The 19,964-nt window shown below is 41.1% G+C and overlaps 1 protein-coding gene across 1 annotated transcript in view; it reads left to right on the plus strand.

Moving 5' to 3' along the window:
* The window catches only part of FAM83D (family with sequence similarity 83 member D), a 41,564-nt gene extending 25,538 nt beyond the window's left edge, over positions 1-16,026 (plus strand). The window contains exons 3-4 of the mRNA XM_029613760.1: positions 11,648-11,772; positions 13,370-16,026. Of these exons, the coding sequence (XP_029469620.1) occupies positions 11,648-11,772; positions 13,370-13,385 (141 nt within the window). The 3' untranslated portion in view covers positions 13,386-16,026. The remainder of the gene's footprint in view (positions 1-11,647; positions 11,773-13,369) is intronic.
* The last annotated feature ends 3,938 nt before the right edge of the window (positions 16,027-19,964 follow it).

Genomic DNA, 19,964 nt, shown 5'->3' on the forward strand with positions numbered 1-19,964 from the left:
CATTCTTATAGGCAAAAACAGGGAGACATTTAGTTTGCGCCGTAGCACCCTCCTTGCGCCGGCCATCCAGTGCTCCTACCATGTGACAGGGTCCAGCCAATGGCACGGATACCCTGTCACATGGTAAGGGCAAAGGGCCATCGGTGCCATTTTGATTAGTGGCAGCCGATGGCCCGGGAGTGGGAGATCGCTCCCGGGACCTCCACTGGACCACCAGGTATCTGTAAAGTTTTTTGGGGGGTTGGGAGGGTGGGGGAAGCTAAGGGATTAGTTTTAAAGGGTCGGGGTGGGTTTTTTGTTCATCGGCTCGGGCGCAGCCGATAAACAAAACTGTGTTCGGGCCCGATGGAAAAAAAAAACACATGTGAATCGGAACCGGAATCCGAACCGATTCCGATTCACATCTCTACTGGCTGATTCAGGCCAAAAATCCAGAAAGAGAGCCTCTGGGTCTCGCACAAGGTTGACCTTGTTGCAGGAGCCAGATTGGGTTATGAACCTGGCCAGGAGCAATCCTCAGCTAGCAGTCACTAGAGCATGTCTGTGTTCAGTTCATCATGGAGGGCCGTATTCACAAGCTGATGGTGCAAGTGCATCTATTGATGAACAATATGCCAGATAGTATGGTCCTATCTTCGGGTGCTTGGATTGATGGTGGTGAACCTGGAGGTGGTGCCTGGGTGAGGGCACCTATGCGTCCTCTTCAGCACACATTGCAGTCTTGTTGGTGCCCGCAGTCTCAAGACTGCTTGATTCAGCTCCACCTGGAGATGGTCTGCTCTCAGCTACAGTGGTAGTTTTAAAAGCAGATCATCTAAGAAATGGGGTTTCCATAAGAGCATTGGACTGGCTAGTACTCACGACAGATGCGAGCCTCCAGGGTTGGGGAGCTTGCTATCAAAAGCTTATAGTGCAAGGACGCTGGACTGCAGAAGAGTGTCTGGAACATCTGGTTCGGCGAAGGGTTGAGTGGTCTGGATAATGTCAGACAATTGGGAGTGGATTGCAGGAAAATGTTGGCCCTGGAGACTTTTTTTTTTTTCTTTCAAAACTGGCCCATAGGGCATCTGATGCCTTCATGAACTTTCCCTGTAGCACATGTATAAACAGCTCCCAAAGGCACCCTGGAACCCAGCAAAATTGAGCCAAAATAAACTTCATCTTTCCTGAATAACTAAAAAGTTGAACACATTCTAGAGACCTTGGCTGAGCAAAGTTGCAGCCCCCATTCCATCCATGGAAATTGGTTGGGGCCCCCTGTACATCTGCTTATCTCTTAGATATATTCTTGATTCCTGGTATGGCTCTTGGACCAGTTGCAAGTAATGACACTGCCAGCCAGTGTTTGACATGCACACAGTCGCAAACTGATTATTTTTTTAATTGCAAAACTTTTTATTGGCACGTACTAACACCCACAAAGACAGATACTCAGCCACACCCACACTCACAAAGTGTATAGGATGTGTGTGTCTCTCTGACAGACATGCTTTCTGACATGCTACTGTTGTACTGTGCTCCCAGTCCAGCACAGCTGCATCATAGTGTAAAATTCTTGCTTGCTGCCAGCCCTTCCCCAATCTCACTTTCTAAGACTTGCTGGTTCTAGAGCCAGCTGCCTCGCTCAGTACAGTCTCCTTAGACAGAAGCCTCCCCAACACTGCATAGGCACTTTCTCCTGTCTTACCCGCCTTCTGACCTGTGCCTGTAGCTTGTTTCCATTTCTCTGTAACTCTCTCACCACTCTAGTGTTCCCACTGACTGCAGGCTACACAGGCTCTGCTCTGCCTAACAACTCCAGGTTAGAGGAGACAAGAAGTGACCCCTACTGTTTTCTGGGCTTACTTTTTTTTTTTTTTTTTTTTTTTTATACCCTGGCTAAGACTGGGGAGAGCCACTAACCCAAAGTAGCACAGCTCCAGATGGAATTCTTTCTCTTGTGGAGCATGTGCAGCCAGAGCTGGTGCAAGGGTAGTAGGTGTCCTAGGCGAACATTACAGCCTCGCACACACTCTTGGTCCCACCCTTCCCAAAAATTTAAAAAATATGCATTTATAGTAATAGATTTTACATCAAAATATATTCAGTGTTCTAAGGTAAAAATCACTTAATGTGTATTTACATGCACTGTTGTGTACAAACTGGAAAACTCTGAGAAGCTTACAGTCATAGGGTATTGGGGCTATTGTAAAGCATGTCAGCCTTCAGAAAGTTTTTAAGTAAACCTGATTACAATACAGTAAAACTCCCCTATGGAAAGAGCACTAACTGCCAGCACACAAACGGTAACAACTCTACCTATGAATAGACTACACTTCAAATATTACACCAGGCCCTAAAACACCAATATACCTGATATTAGGAAAACAGAACAAGCCAAGCTGTTATAGTTCCCTGCACCGAAACTAAATGCTAGCAAAATACCTCACCTCGGTCACACATGCAGAACATAGACAGACCCTCACCAAATTAGAATGAGACAAAGTATAACTAGAAACATTTAAATAAAAACTGAATTGGAAACTGTAACAAGACACTCCGTATGAAGTGGAACAATGTAAAAACAAATCACTATTCCTCATTAAACATCAAATAATAATAAAATCAAAATATAAACCATTAATCATAATAGTAAAACCTTAATCATAAATAAATTTCAAAACAGCTAATGAAAAGAATACCCAATAACTTTTTTTTAAAATTATTCCCAAATACCATTAAAAACAGAATATAAATCAAATAAAATATTTAAAAACAGAAGACATCAAATAACACCCAATTATTAAAACTAATAAGGATAAAAATTCCCTGCTCTCCATACCTGGGAACTTTTGATTTCAAGTCACCCTGAGATGGTCATGGATTAGTTCATGGAGGGGGTGGTACAACTTTTTCCTCTCTCTCTCATATCCAGATTCTCTCACACACACACATGCATGCTCGTGCTCTCTCACTCACTCTCTTGAAGAGAAGAGGCCCCTGTCATGCAGGCTGCACAGAGGAAAAGAAGCTGCTGCCAAATAGCCCCAAGTTAACTGGATAATTTAGACAACTTGATATCTTTGAATATTGTGCCCAGGAAGCATAGCTTTCCCCATTGATTTTAATAGAAATGAATTAAAATAATTGATATGGGAACCAGAACAAATGAAACTAAAAAAAAAAAAAAAAAAGTGGTACCTGAACAAAAAAAATTTAATTTTTTTGTGTTCATCCCTATTACAAACTGTAAAAAATGCACCTGCAATTCTAGTGATCTGGTTCTTTTCTATGTTGATGTATCTGTTTATCAAATTGCTTTTTTTTCCCCATGTTTGCTTTAAAGAATAAGCCTCTGATCCCAAGCATTTTCATAAGCGGATAGCGGCTGCTTTTCCTCCATGTGGCCCAGCTGACAGCGGCTGCCTCTTCTTCAGCTGTGCGGCCTGGCTGACAGACTTCTCTTTTTGGCTGTGGAGCCAGGCAGACAACAGCTTTCTCTTTTTGGCCACACAGACCCAGACAATTCAGCTGCTGCACAGGCCTGGCAGCTGTAGCAGCCTTCTCTTTGGTCCACAGGGAGGAGGGACCCACAGGAGCAAGAGACTCCCTCAGAGAAAAATATAGGCAGAAGCTATGGCTGAGACTTGAACGTACCCAGTGCTAATGATGTCCTGACTGCAGGAAGTCTGCACAAGTTAGCCCTATAACCAGTAACTCATTGACTCTTGCCTGCTTTCTCTCGATTCAGTCAAATGCTATATGTCCTACTTTAGCCCCAATTCCCAAGGCCCTTTGCCAATACCATGGTCTTAACCTAACCATTCTCTACCAGCCATGTATCATAGTTCGATATATATATACAAGCCGTTAAGCCCGTTAAAACGGGCTACATTAACATTTTTTTTGGGATCATTTCCTTCCCCCTCATTCTCCCTCCCACCTCCCCCACTCTCTCCCCTCAGTCACTCCTCCCTCCCCTCCTCACTCCTCCCTTCCCCCCTCCCCAGAGTCACTCCTCCCTCCTCTCTCCCCCCTCCCTCCTGTCACTCCCCCCTCCCCTCAGTCACTCCTCCCTCCCCCGAGTCACTCCTCCCTCCTCCCCTCAGTCGATCTCCCCCGAAGACCCGGAGCGGCGACCCGGAGCGGCGGGAGCGGCCCGAAGCAGCAGGAGCGGCGGCCCGGAGCGGCGGCACCGACCCGAAGACCCGGAGCGGCAGGAGCGGCGGCCCGAAGACCCGGAGCGGCGGCGGCATGCGCGCGCGGGAGGGACAGACTTCCTTCCGTCCGTCTGTCCCTCCCTCGCGCGCATGCCGCCGCCGCTCCGGGTCTCCGTCTGTCCCTCACTCGCGCGCATGCCGCCGCCGCTCAGGGTCTTCGGGCCGGTGCCGCCGCCGCTCCTGCACGGGTCTTTGGGCCGCCGCTGCCGCTCCCGCCGCTCTGGGTCTTCGGGCCGCCGCTCCTGTCGCTCCGGGTCTTCGGGCCGGTGCCGCCGCCGCTCCGGGTCTTCGGGCCGCCGTTCCGGGTCTTCGGGCCGCCGCTGCCGCCGCTCCTACAGCACCATTTTTATTTTTAAGAGGCACACTGTGACCGACGTGCTCGCATGCGCGGTAGAGCTGCTCTCTACTGCGCATTTGCGGCACGTCGGTCAACCTTCGTTTATTAGGTTGATATATACCCTGGTTTGTTTCAACAGTTTCATGATCCTAGTTCTGTATTCCTCTGTTTTATGTAATTGCACTATTTGAGGCACTGTTATTGTTATTATGTAAACCGTTTTGATTTGTAACCTGTTACAAGAAATTCGGTATATAAAACTGCTAAATAAATAAATGACTGGCCTGACTGACCCACCGAGGCATGCCGAAGCCCCGATAGGCAAATCTACCCCTGCAGGCAATGCAACGACAGTGGCTTAAATCAATCAGCAGGGAGGAACCAAGAGACGGCAAGTGTTGCAGGAAATAGCCCAACTTATGGAATGGATGGACGTGCATCTTCAGGAGATCTCAGCCTTGCACATTGCAGGAAAATGTAAGAGCAGACTTTCTCAGCATATAGTATGGGAATTGGCAAACGAGGCATTTCAGCTAATAGTGGCTCGCTGGAGCCTTTGGTTTCTGGACCTGCTAGTGACTACTTGCAGTGCGAAGGTTCCTCAATTCTTTGGTCACAGGAGAGATCCAAAGAACTTGGGAATCAATGCTCTAGTGCAGAATTGGCCAGTGGGCAAGCTGCTATGTCTTTCTCCCATGGCCCATGTTGGGGAGAATGATTCAGAGGATCAAGTCATAGTGCAGGGGTCAGGAACCTTTTTGGCTGAGAGAGCCATAAACGCCACATATTTTAAAATGTAATTCCATGAGAGCCATACAATATGTTTAAAACTAAATACAAGTAAATGTGTGCATTTTATGTAAGATCACACTTTTAAAGTACAATAAGTCTCTGAAAATATTACACCAGGCCTTAAGACACCAATACATCTCCTATTAGGAAAACGGACCAAGTCAGGCTGCTATAGAGTCCTACACAGAAACTACACGCCAGCAGAAAACCTCACCTGAATCACGTGCTGTCCCTCACCTAACATAGAATAAAGAGACCAAAACGCATAACAAGAAGCATGCAGAAAAAAATGAATTGGAAACTGCAACAAGCCAGAGTCTCTGTATGCAGTGTAACAAAGGAAAAAAGAAACATCACCCATCCTTATAAAACAAATCAAGAAATATAAAATCATCAGCAGTAAAACTGTACTAACAAAAAGAACATATTTCGAAACAGCTGATGAGTGGAATATCCAATAATTAGAAACTCATATAAAACATTTCCAGATACCAACAAAATATTTCAAAAATAGCAGACACAAAGACCCAGTAATGAAAAATAATAAGGATACAAAATTTTTTTTGCTCTGCATACCTGGGAACGTTTGATATCCAGGTGTCCTGAGATTGTTCTGAATTAGCAGGAGGCGGGGTGGTTTGCTTGGAACTTTCTCCTCTCAGTCACATACCAGCGCTCTCTCTCACACTGGCTCTCAATGACACACCTATACACACATGCTCTCAGTACTCACATATACACGTTTTTTCTCTCACTTATATAGGCTCTTAATTACACATTTACACACATGCTGTCTATCTTTTCACGCTTACACACACACACACAGGCTTTCAATCACACACATACATGCTGTCTTTTTCTCTCACACACAGACTCTCATTCACATGCTTACAAACATGTCCTCTCTTTCTCTCATTTACACACAGGCTCTCAATCACATACTCACATGCTCCCTCACCTAAATCAGCTCTCAATCACACACAGACACACATGGTCTCTCTCTCTCATTTAAACACAGGCTCTCAATCACATACTCACAAGCTCCATCACCTAAACCAGCTCTCAATCACACATGATCTCTCTCTTACTTATACACACAGGCTCTTAATCATACATACACATGATTTCTCTCACACACAAAGGATCTCAATCATACACACACACTCTTTCACACAAACAGGTTTTCAATCACAAACTTACACATACAGGTTCCCAATGGTAAACTTACATTCATGCTCTCTCTCTCTCACAGGCAGGCTCTCAATCACACACATTATCTCTTTCACATGTACAGGCTCTCAATCATTCACATACATGCATTCTCACACACACACACACACAGGCCCCCCGCGGCCCGGAAGAGGAAGTGGAGAGTATCGGGTGCCCTGCTGCGGCAAGAAGAGCCACGCTAGTGCGCTCGGCATCGGCCCGAAGAAAGAAGACTGCAGCGCGGCTCGGAGGAAAATGAAGAGGTTCAACCGCGGCCGATGGGGACTCCGCCCTCCGCGAGGGCTGAAAATGAAGAGGTTAGTGTTGGGAGGAGGTGCTGCTGCCGCGAGTTCCCGGGGTGGGGGAGAGAGAGTGTGAATGAGCGAGCAAACACACATGCTTGCTCGCTCATTTCACTCTCTCTCTCCACCACCCCTGGAACTCGCGGCAGCAGCAGCCTCCTCCCAACACTAACCTCTTCATTTTCAGCCCAGGCGGAGTCCCATCGGCCGCGGTTGGAACCTCTTCATTTTCCTCCGAGCCGCGCTGCAGTCTTCTTTTCTTCGGGCCGATGCCGAGTGCACTAGCGTGGCCTCTTCTTGCCGCGCAGGCACCCGATACTCTCCACTTCCTCTTCCGGGCCGCGCGGGGGGGGGGGGGGGGGAGCGGGAAAAAGAGAGCACGCCGGTGCTGCTGACTCCAGCTGTCCTGCCGCATTCCGCCCGGTGCGGAGGACCAGGGAGCAGCTGGGTCAGCGGGAAAGTGTGGCGACACTTGTCTGTGAGCCAGATGCAGCCCTCAAAGAGCCATATCTGGCTCTGCGAGCCATGGGTTCCCGACCCCCTGTATAGTGGGATGATGCTTCTGGTGGCACCAGATTAGCCCAGGAGACTGTGGTATGCAGATCTACGAAGGCTCCTGGTGGACACTCCCATCCAGTTTCTGGCGCATAGGGATCTGCTACGGCAGGAGCCTGTTCTTTAAGAAGATCCGACTCCATATTGTCTTATGGTCTGGCCCTTGAGAGGGCTCACTTGCTGAAGCGTGCATATTGTACTATGGTGATTGCCACCTTGCTATGAACAAGAAATGTATCCACTTCCTTAGCCTACATGCAGGTTTGGCAAGTGTTTTGAGGCTTTGTTTGAAGACTGAGGGGTAGTTCTTTGTTCAGTTAAGATCCCACTCATTTTGGAATTTTTGCAGGATGGATTGAGTAAAGGGCTGGCCATAAATACCTTAAAGGTACAGGTGGTGGCTCTTTCCTGTTTCTGAAGTCAGGTGAATGCTGGGCCCTTGTCAGCTCATCCTGATGTGGCCTGTTTTTTCTTGAAAGGAATGAAGCCTCTTCTTCCTCCCTTGCAGTTACCAGTGCCTTTGCAGAGTCTTAATCTAGTTTTGGATTTTTTAGCAGGCCCTACTTTTGATGCGTAACCTTTCCTTGAGGTTACTGACCTTTTAAAAACAGTGTTTCTTGTGGCAATCTGTTCTGCGTGTTGAGTATCAAAACTACAGGCCTTGTCTTGCAGGCAGCAATTTCTATGAGTGACTCCAGGGGCGATACAGCTGCGTACTATTCCTTCCTTCCTTTTTTTTCCAAAAGTGGTCTTGGATTTTCTCTTGAATCTAATTTCCCTGCAGTCTCTGTACAAGGCAAGAGATGGGGAGGAATATCACCTATTTTGACCCTTGGATGCAGAGAGGCATGTCTTGAGGTATTTAGAGATTTCTGAATCTCTTAGGAAGACGGACCAGCTGTTTATACTGCATGGTGGGAATAAACAGGGTGAGCCAGCATCGCGGGCTACAATAGCCCGCTGGATTAAGGAGGTAATCACTGCTTAGTATGGATACTGAATAGCCATTGCCCTGGTCAGGCTAGGACTCATTCCACTAGGGCTCAGGCAATGTCATGGGCAGAGGTTAGACTGTCTCCCATCAACATTTGCTAAGCTATGACTCTGTCCTCTTTACACACCTTTTCCAGGCATTATCTTCTGGATGTGCAGGCCCGGATGGATGCAGCTTTCACCATGCAGTTTTGAATGGACCACTGGCAGCCTCCCACCCTGTTTGGGAGTAGCTTTGATATATCCCACTGGTTCTGGAGTCACCTGTCTGTATGCTAAAAAAAAAAAAAAAAAAAAAGTTATTTACCTGATAACTTCCTTTTCTTTAAGGACAGGTGAATCCACCTTCCCGCCCTTGGCTGCTGGATGGTGGTGCTATAATCATCCTGCACAGCTGCGTGATCCAGGGAGTACTGGCAAGTGTCAATCCAGTCCCTAGACTAGTGTTACACTTTGTTTGAGCTCAGTGATGGACTGGTTGTTAGGTTTTGTTAGTTTGTCCACAATTGGCTTTTACAGAGTAAACTGACGGGCTGATGGCACTGCAGGGGTAAATATTCTGTGATTATCAGCTTTGCTCAGTCTCTATCTGCTGGTAGAGGTGCATAATCCACTGGTTCTGGATTCACCAGTCCTTATTAAAGAAAAGGAAATTATCAGATAAGTAGTAATTTCTCATTTTTCTTTGCCTCACTCTACATCTGGCATTTGTATGTCCAGTCTTCCAGTCATGCAAGATCCTCCTGCAACTGCTCCCAGTCCACTTGTGATTTAATAAGTGTTCAAGTTTTTACCATGGCGTGTCTATCCTCCTGTTTTGCTGACCTTTCACTCACTTGGATTTTGGAATTAGATCTATTTCAAAACTAATTTGAGGATCCGTTGTAAAAATGGCTGCCAATACTTATTTAACATTCTAATGTCTAGTCTTGCTGCTTTTTGCCAGCCTTTTGGCATTGCCTCTTCTGGTTACTCCTAGGCATCTATGTGGTGCCTACAAGGGATTATTCTGAGGGTCAATACTGCAGCATCTTGATTTTATTTATGTAGACTTGAGGAAGAGCTTGTAAAAATTTGTAAATATGTGTGTTTTGGGGAATACACTAATATTTAGGCATCTTTACTTCTCACTGAGCTATTTAAACATTTCTTTTTCTAGTACAGCTTTAATTACAGTTCCTTCCCTGGAAGGATTTCTAGATGGTAAATCTTTTTAGAATAAAAAAGTTCCAATAGCTGCTGAAACCCTGTGGTGCATTACATTAACATCTCACTTTTGTATTCCGCATTCTAACCTCTACCCCTTTTTCGCTAATGGTCCCACTCCCTAGATACATGTGCTTTCCTTCCCCCGTTTCCTAGGATATTTACCTTTTTTTTTTTTTTTTTTTCTTCCCCCCTTTCCTCCTTTTTCTGTATACACTTTACCCCGTTCTGAACGTAGGAAGGGCGAGAAATGTTTTCAATAAATAAAGATATTACAAAAGTACTATTCATGTGCACAAATTTATGGTAGCTACAGTTTGGAGGCATTTCAACCTAGTAAACTGATTTAAATGCTCTGTAAATGAGTACCTATCAACCACACAACTTAGTCTTATGGAGGGATCCACAATATAAATCAAATAACTCTATTCTATCACCTCACTTAATCATTACTCATAACTTGTTTAATTAAACCCATCACAACTTGGGACCCTATAATTTTACTTCATAAGTTGGAGAAACTTTGAAAAAAATTTTTAAAGGAAGGAGTGGAAAGTTTCATACATTACTTCATCACCATTACCAACAGGCAATGTGAATTAACTTTATAATCGTGAACTATCCACCACCGACCTTTTTTTTATGATTATTTAAGCGTCCAAAAAATTTAAAAATCTTCAAAACATTTTTTTCAAAAGATAACTTCATGCATTTCCAAACATCTCCTTGTATATCCAACGGTATATATATTTTTTTTTTAATTTTGTTTTTCGAACACTTGTGAGATAGTGTTGCAACAATGGAGCTAACAGCTCTGTGCTTCGTTTGACTGAATCATCTAAAGTATGCGCTGGAGTTCTTTGATTTAAGTGATACGGAATGACATATTGAATGTGTGATCATTGGTGTATAATTGACGTAATGACGCATTGATGTGTGATGATCGGTGATTGGATAGTTTGAAGCAGGAAGTGGAGTATAAGAATGCCAGCAATGATGATGATTGTAAGAGTGTCTTGAATTTCAAATCGGAGGCACTTGGAGGATGGTGATAAAATGAATGTGCAACTAGGAATGGGTAAAGCTCCCGACAGCATATATAAGGCTGACATCCCCTGAGGAAAGACTGTTTGGTCTGAAACATGGTCCCAGTTCTGCGGACGGTAGCATTATCAAATTTATAGTCTGTTTTGAATGTTTGAGAGCTCATATTTTTAGATTCAGTCAATCGAAGCACAGAGCTGTTAGCTCCATTGTTGCAACACTATCTCACAAGTGTTCGAAAAACATAAAATTAAAAATTAAAAAAAAAATATATATAGTGTTGGATATACAAGGAGATGTTTGGAAATGCATGAAGTCATCTTTTGAAAAAAATGATTTGAAGATTTTTAAATTTTTTTGTACGCTTAAATTATAAAGTTAATGTACACTGCCTGTTGGTAATGGTGATGAAGTAATGTATGAAATTTTCCACTCCTTCCTTTAAAAATGTTTTTCAGTTTCTCCAACTTATGAAGTAAAATTATAGGGTCCCAAGTTCTGTAAAGGAGTACAGCATTAAGACCATAATTTTAGAGCTAGATATTTGCAAAGATTTGTATCTCGCATTGGGCTGATATACATCCAACTAGACCTCTAATCCTCTCCTGCAAAGCTAATATGTGAGCTGCTGAGAGGAGAGCAGTTTACTGATGGGTTCTGCAGTTCCTGAAGCATTGTCGGGGGAAAAGAAGTTCTTATACTGCATAAATCAAGAATGGAATTTTAAATGGCTTTCTCTCATGAGACTGGTTAGGGCTATATTTCATTGTTGCACACCTTCAGGAAGTATTTCAATCTGACTTGATTCTGAAACACTAGGTTGTACAGAAATGAGCCCTGATCATGTGTAGGATTTCAGCACCCCCTTTTCTTTTTTTTTTAAGTCATGAGCTAGTGTCTACCCAGTTACACTTCACTGTTTATACCACAACATTTGATAATTCTCTATTGAATTTATCCTTGAAAATAATTGTATTGTTTTGATAATATCTTATTTGTGTTTTGAACAGCTTATGAGAGTTCGTACTATTGCTGGGAATACCTATTATACAAGGTCAGGAGCAAAGATCATTGGCAAGGTCCATGACAAGTTCATGTTGGTTGATGGTCTGAAAGTAGCTACAGGCACTTACAGGTAAGCAGAAAACTTGCAAAGGCAGAGGAGTCTATATTTAATTGGAAGTTAAAACTGCATTAAGATGCTGTATGCAAAAAATGCATTTTGTCCTTACTGTACTGTGAATGCACTTTTTTCTGTGGTTTCAGTGAAAATAGTATGTCTTTAGAAACAGTGGCACTTAAAACAATATAGATAAAGATATATAGTTAAGGGAAAAATAGCAGATCAAACAAACTCATGTGTTCATGTATGTTTACCAGAAACCTAAAGAAAACACTCATGCTATAAGAACCACATAACCAATATACTGACAATACCTAAAAATTTTAAATTGACACTTATTTGAATATCAATAAAACTCAGATCAGTGTGACTTGTCTGTACATATCTAATCAAAACACATTACCATTTCCCACTTTTTAAATGGTGTTAGTACAATCTTACAAAGGCCTTTGTTTTACCAATAACTGTCTTCATCAGGAGAAAGATCAGGATGGTGGACACAACTCAGTTTCAAATGTGAATTCATGACATGCATGGTTGTCGTAGTTTTAATCTTAGTTTTACACTGAACATTCTAGACAACAAAACGTTTCCAATAAAGAGTTCTTATTGTAAATTCATTGTCACATTCATTATGATTTTGTCACTGGTTTCATATTTGAAACTCTAGATAAAATTGTCTTCCTTTTGTATTCTTGATCTCTTCCTCCTGATGAACTCAGCTATCAGGGAAATGAAGGCCTTTAAGTAATGAGCAGGACTAATTTATTTCTAAGATTTATTCATCAATATCACAATTGTGGATATTACTATAGATATTTCAACTAATCAGAATATTTCTACAAGTGAATTTTTACAGCTGTCATGGATTACTTATGTGCTAAGTTTGTACTAACATTTAAAAAGTGGGAAATGGTATTGCTTTTATTAATTAGAGATATGTACAGACAAGTCACACTGAGTTTTATTGACATTAGAATAAGTGTCAATTTAAAATTAAAATTATAGATGTTAGTATATCTGTTATGTGGCTCTTATAGCATAAGTGTTAAGTTTTTAATATTTATATACCCTGCCCCATTTGTTTGTAATCTTGCTAATTTCAGTTTTGTCTTTTTTTTGTTTTTTTTTTAGTGAGTGCTGAGTAAGAGGCTCTGCTTTAAAAAAGAAAGTGTAGAGTATAGTAGAAAAGTAGAATGAACATAGAAAAATACGTTGTGTACATGAGCAATTAATTTTACTATATTTGGAAGGTCTGTGGTCAGGGAAAATATTATTAGTTGTTTGAACCATTTCGATTTCAATTATGAGAAACACCAGGAGATTTTTCCTAAAATGTATAGCACAGAGTTTTTACAAGCTCATACAGCTGACTTGTTTCTTGATAAATCCTAGATCATGGGGAGGATGGGAAATGTTTCCACCATCTGAGACTAAATTAGGATTGCTGCCCTTTTTAAGTAAAAAAAAAAAATTGGAAACCTATAAACTTACGGCACTGTGGAGGAAGTCTTTCCAATATCTGCCAGGTTTTTTCTTTAGTGTAATGAAATATTGATCTGCATACCATTTTTTTTTCTTTTTTTTTTTTTAACTTCTTCATTCTTAGTTTTACCTGGACCTGATGGAAAATTGAACAGCAGCAACTTATTAGTGCTTTCGGGTCAGGGGTGGTGAGCACTTTGACTTGCAGTAACCGATTCTTTATGCCCATCTAAGCCCATCAACCCCAAACTGCTAGCCGGTTGCAGGACTAGTACAGCATTTGACTATATGCTTGGCAAAAGAGTGTCACCTAAAGAACCAACATTAGGTAGGCTCTTAAGATTGGACTTGGCCAAACTGTCAAGCACACCAAAGAAATCAGAGGCTGAAACAAAGTTGTCTGCAGATACAAAAGAGGCTGAGGTAGAGAGAGTTCACAATTCAGACTCTTCCACCATTGGAGAAGATTGCTTGCAGAACTGTGATGTGATCTTTGGGCCAAAGATGACCTCTACATCTACCCAAACAGAGCCATGGGAGGAGAAACCTACAGTTGCAGTGTCTGATGCAGTCACACAAACCACAGTTATAACGAAAGTTGCTGAAACCCAAACCTCCACTGAGGTCAAGACAGCAGGCACACAAACTATGGTCTCATCAAAAACCATCATGACCCAGACAGAAGAGAATTTGCCATGCACTCTCAATCAGAATAGCCAATCAAAAGAGCAACCTCCACCCTCCGGTAAATCATCAGTAGCATCATCTTCTAGTGTGCAGTCGTCATCTTCATCAACTTCTACCACAAGCTCCAATAGCTCCATCTCCTCGATTCAGTCTGGTTATCTGAGATCAGGCTATTCCAAATACTGTGCTCTCCATCAATCAGAATATACCTTACGAGACTGCTTCAAAAAGCTGAACAAGGAGAGGCAGTACCATTATACAGCCATCCGATCTAAGCTGGATCACATGGTTGCCATCCTTTCAAGGCGAAATCGCTTCATTGACACATATACAAGCTCTCATGTTGCAAAGTACAATCTGAAACGGAGGAATGAGATCCACAGCAGCCTACTTGGCCTCAGGGATATTGTGTTTTTTACTCCAAACAAGTGACTGAAATGGAGAACTTCCAAATGTGCTCTCATAACACTATTAAACTGCTATATTTAGTCAATGCACTAGTGATATGTCAATTACCATTCAATAGTGAAAATCTCTGCATAAGCAGTTTGAATTGTATATTGAAAGGTTATAGATAAGTTTTTGTTTTTTTTTACAGTATGTGCCTTTTTATTGAAAAAAAATGCAAAGAGAAACCTTGTACAAATTAGTGTACTTTTGATGCCACAATTTAAGTTGTCAAATGACTGTTCAGCTAAAACTGTGTTAATTATAAAACACTCTGTCTTATAAATAAGAATTATGTATTTAAATGATTTTAATTGCAATTGGGCACTTATGAGGGAAGGAGTTATTTTATAATAAAATAGATCCTCAGGAGTATGACTCCACCATGCTTTGTACCTCGTCTCCTGGACTGCATGTAATTTCATGATGTAAGATTCTTGTATCCTGTTTAAGTAGCTCTGGCAAAGTAGTTGAAATAACGTCTAATAACAGTGCAAATCTATACATGCAACTTGCAATAAGCAGAAATGGCTGCAGGCTACTGTGACTGTCTTACAGAAAAAGCAATTCTCACTAAAGGTCACTTTCGGGGGTCATGAGGAAGAATGAATTGGGTTTGTAAGAGCATAAAATAACTGTGCTGGGCATTATCTCTGGACCCCTAGAGGGATTTGAATAAGTTAATTTTAAACTTATTGCCTGGGAGGTGCAGTTACTCCGGCTGCTCAATTGTGTTTTTGTTTTTAAGTAGCTTAGCTGTGGCACAAACTGGTTCTTCAATATAAGAAGGCAGGAGGTGTTGTAAATTATAAATGTCCTTTGCTTGTGCAAATGCCAAAGATCAACAAAAGTCTGTTGCTGAATTTTGGAATTTGCATCCTTTTTCAATAAATTTGTTTGAGCAAAGGATGCATTTTATAAATATTTTTTCCACACCTTATGCCTTCTCATATTGACTTTTTTTTTTTAAGGTTGGTACTTACCCCATTTGTGCTTGTGCCTGTACAAACTGGATGTTGCCATATTCAGCAACATCTAGCTTTCTACAACACTGCTGTTTCTTGAGCACTTAAATTAGAGACTTTTTCTATATAAATTCAAGAACAAATGATTATTTTGGGTACTGTGCATTGATAATGATGTAGGGCAACTTAGGCTGGTTCTATAGGATCCTACTACAATATTCAGGCCCAGTTTCCCTTTTTTTACACAGGCATACAATTTTCTAAGTAGAAATGTACAAAACTTCATGATTTGCCTCTTCCCCAAATCCTTTGTCAATTGTACTTTATTATTTTGTAGTAGTGGGCTAGAATGAAATATTTGACATGTTGAGTAATGATACACATTCCAATGATCATAACGAGCTGGGTTACGACTTGTTCAGAGGTAAACAGTCAAGTGCATGGAGGTAGAAGGCATAATGGATGCACATAAATCTTTTGGGTATAGTGGTGTACTCTTTCATTCAGACATGTCAGACTCCAGCTCCTCTGTCTGAATGTCAGTGGTGTGAAGGCTTCTAGTGGGAGGGGGCAAGAGGTTACTGAGGTTTTGAGAATGAGTTAACCATAGCATACTTCCATTCATACTGTCATGTTGCATCTTCATCCCAATCAAACTCTAGTGTGTCTGGTTTTTTTTTTTTTTTTTAGAAGTGATGTTTAGTTGTGTAGGGGCAACTCAGCTACAACATCATTCTCCTGGGCTTGAAGAAAGTGGTTCCTTTTTGAGAGTGATTGTATTATTATCCTGTTAACCACAAGTGCTCAGATCATTCTCTTCCCACTGAATAATGGGTTTGCATGATCATCATACTACAGTATAAGCAGAAGAGGCTTTACAGTGGAACAATAGTTTGTATTGCAGTACAGGACAGCTTAGGTGCATGTCCTCCTGTTTATAATGGATGAGGCTTAAAAACCAAAGTAGGTACTAATGGCTGTGAGGGGTAATCTGATGAAAAATGGGGTCTTATTGGAATCTGCATTATGTAGATATTTCAAGATCTTATATTGTATTTTGTAATACTGAATTACAGTTCTGTTTACTCCAATAAATACTTTTTTTTTTTTACGTAGGTACTATTTTCAAAAACTATGAATTCTTGCATTTATACTACTGATGTAAGCAATCTTGCCTTGCTTATAGAATTGTATCTTATTTATTCCATGCTGTACATAGAAATATTTTGTATGTAGTCAGAACAAGGTTGTAATGTTTCCCTTTGCAGGTGGGGAGGGGGAAGTTTCTACAGCAGAGTTAATGCATTGTTGCACTTTTCTTTGTGTGAAGCAGCCTTCTGCTGGTGCTCATTTTATATGAAACTTGAATTCTTCTGATTGGTGTCCATTGGATACCATAATTTCACATACTCGTGGTAGGTTGACTTTTCTTACAGTATTGGTGACAGCTCTTCCATGCATTTTTCTTTAACATAAGGCAAAAATGACTTGTATTTACCAAGAAGCTCTAATAAAAGTACTGGATTGATGAATTGCTTTGCACTATCACTTGCATACTGTGTATTTCAGCATATTTCCATCTGCTCTACTCCAGAAAATAAACCTGGCTGGATATGGTAATTTGATTAATAACACTTTAAGGCTGAAATAGCAAAGACACAACACTCCAATAGACCATTTAGCTCACTTAAGTTTCTTTTTATTTAGTGCTGTAAGGATGTCTATTTTATTAACAGAAGCTTCTCTGTTCTCCCTGTTCAACTGCTTGGTATAAGGTGGGACAATTATTCAGGAAGTTAGTGAAGCAGATTTGAAGGTGGGGTTAATAGTGGGTCAAGGCAATCACCAATAAACTGAAATGAGGATCAATATATTTATATTGCATATAGCTTAAGGATTATTAAGGCATGAAAACATAGCATGCTTTCTGTCTTTTGTTTTTCTTCTTTCTCTAGTTGGAATGCCTGATCCTAATGAGCTAAAAAATAAGGCAGAAGAATGTTCTTCCTAAATCCTTTTTTTCTAAGTATTCAGTCTAGCACAGGATGCCTCCCTAACAGCCATAGCTGGGCCATAAATCTTATAACAGTTTTAATTAGCAAAAACCTAACAAGCTATGCGTGCAAGCGAAAACACCTAATTGGAAACTCAAGCCAGAACGAAAATATAAGACTGCAAGTGACAGGGTTCTTTAGATAACCCGCAGCCAAAGAGCAAGCAGCTGGCTCTTGGAATCCCTGAGTTGTATAGCCTTTCGTTTAAGAATACACTGTCTCATAGAAAGGAAGGCCTAGGAGGGAAGCATTTCCTGTATGGATGCTATTTCTATCTTTTGTTATTGTAAACTTATTTGTCTTGATTAATCTGTTTATAGGGATGCTGTTTGCTTTTACTGATTTTCTTTGATATTGTTTCTTTGCGAACTTATATTATATATCTGTTTTAGTAAACTAAGTTTTTTGCTTTTACAAGGCTGTAAGGTCTGTCATAATATACCTCCATTTAGGCTATCTCTTACATACACAATAACCCCACAAGCAAAGAGAACCTTAAATATCACATATATGATTTTAAAAAACACATTTATTAAGAATAATACATCCTAATACAACCCAACTAAACACTATGGCAGGACTGGATCTGATCATTGTTAGCAAATGTAATTAAAACTGAAAATGGGAAGGAGATCACACACTCTATCATTAGAAGGTACTAAGACTAGTGTATGCTTGAACTTTCTAACAGACAGAACATCTTCTCTCTCCACTTTGTCTTAAATGGCCATCCTCAGCCCTTGCTGTAAGGTCAGCTTTTCTATGCTGAAAGAGCTGATTTATTTTCAGTTCCAGTTAGGAAAACTGACAATATAAATGGTAACTGCAATGGTGTTACTCCACTAGCCATAGCCAGCTACATTATAATTTCCAACAGTGACAAAAGAGAATATAACAAAAATTAGAAACTTAAAGATGAATTTTATAAACCTGATGGGTGAATGTTGGGCTTGCGTGTGCAGAGCAGATTGTGCAGCATTTTTTTTTTTTCTAACCATACTGGCTCAGAGCAAGGGTCCCTCAAGCCCACCATCCTGTTTCCAACAATGGCCAAACCTGGCAAGTACCCAAAAGCTAAGTCTATTCTATGCTACTGTTGCTAGTAATAGCAGTGGCTATTTTCTAAGTCAACTATCAAGCCCAGACCTTGTTTCCAACAGTGGCCAATTCAAGTCGAAGTACCCAAATATTAGATCACAAGCTACTATTGTTTATTAATCAATGCAATAGTTTATGGATTTATCCTTTAGGAACTTATTCAAAACTTTTTTTAAACCCAGTTACTGACTGCTGTAACTACACTTCCTGGCAATGAATGCCAGCACTTACCTATGTGCCGAGTGAAAGAGTTTTCTTTGATTTTGTTTTAAATTAACTACTTACTAACTTCATGGAGTAGCCCCTGGTCCTTCTATTATCTGAGTGTAAATAACTGATTTACATTAACTTGTTCAAGTCCTTTTATGATGTTTTAGACTTCAATCATATTCTCCCTCTGTATCTTCTCTAAACTGTACAGCCATAACTTCTTTAGCCTTTCTCATAGGGTAGCAGTTGATTGCCCCTTATTTTGGTCACCCTTCTCTGCACTTTCTCCAGTGCAGTGTTATCTTTTTTTGAGATGTATTGACCAGAACTGCACACAGTATTCAAGGTGCGGTCTCACCATGGAGTGATACAAAGGTATTATAACATCCTCCATTTTCTTCTTAATTACTAACATTGTTTTGTTTGCTTTTAATTGCCACAGCACATGGGGGTGACTATTTCAATGTATTACTGACACCTAGATCTCTCTTTTCTGGGTGGTAACACCTAAGCTAGAACCTAACAGTGCTGTAGCTCCAGCAAGGGTTATTTTTCCCTAAATGCATCACTGTGCATTTGTCCACATTAAATTTCATCTGCCATTTGGAAGTCCAAACTCATCAGACCTTCCTGCAATTCATCATAATCTGCTTGATATTTAACTACTCTGTGTAATTTTGTTATTTCATCACCTCACTCATTGTACCCCTTTCCAGATCACTTATAAATATATTAAAAGGCACCAGTCCAAGACCAGGTCCCTGAGGCACTCCACTGTTTAGCTTTTTCCACTATGAAAACTGACCATTTAATGCTACTGTTTTGTCTCTTAACCCACTTGCAAGCCACAAAAGGACATCACCTCTTATCCCATGACTTTTTAGTTTCCTTAGAAGCCTCTCATCTGGGACTTTGAACGTGTTCTGAAAACCCAAATACACCACAGCTACCGGTTCATCTTTGTTCACCCCTTAAAAAAAAATGTAGGAGACTTGTGAGGCAAGACTTCCCTTGGGTAAATCCATGCTGGCTGTGTCCCATTAAACCATGTGTATCTAAATGTTTTGTGATTTTATTCTCTAACAGTTTCCATGACTTTGCCTGGCACTGGTCTGGCTCATTTGTCTAGTTTCCTGGATCCCTTTAAATATAGGGGTTACATTGGCCATTGGATGATTTTAATGATAGGTTACAAATTTTTACTAACAGATCTGAAATTTTTGGGTTGGTTCTTTCAGAACCCTAGGCTGTATACTAT

Source organism: Rhinatrema bivittatum, chromosome 8, assembly GCF_901001135.1.
Source record: "Rhinatrema bivittatum chromosome 8, aRhiBiv1.1, whole genome shotgun sequence".
NCBI lineage: Eukaryota > Metazoa > Chordata > Amphibia > Gymnophiona > Rhinatrematidae > Rhinatrema > Rhinatrema bivittatum.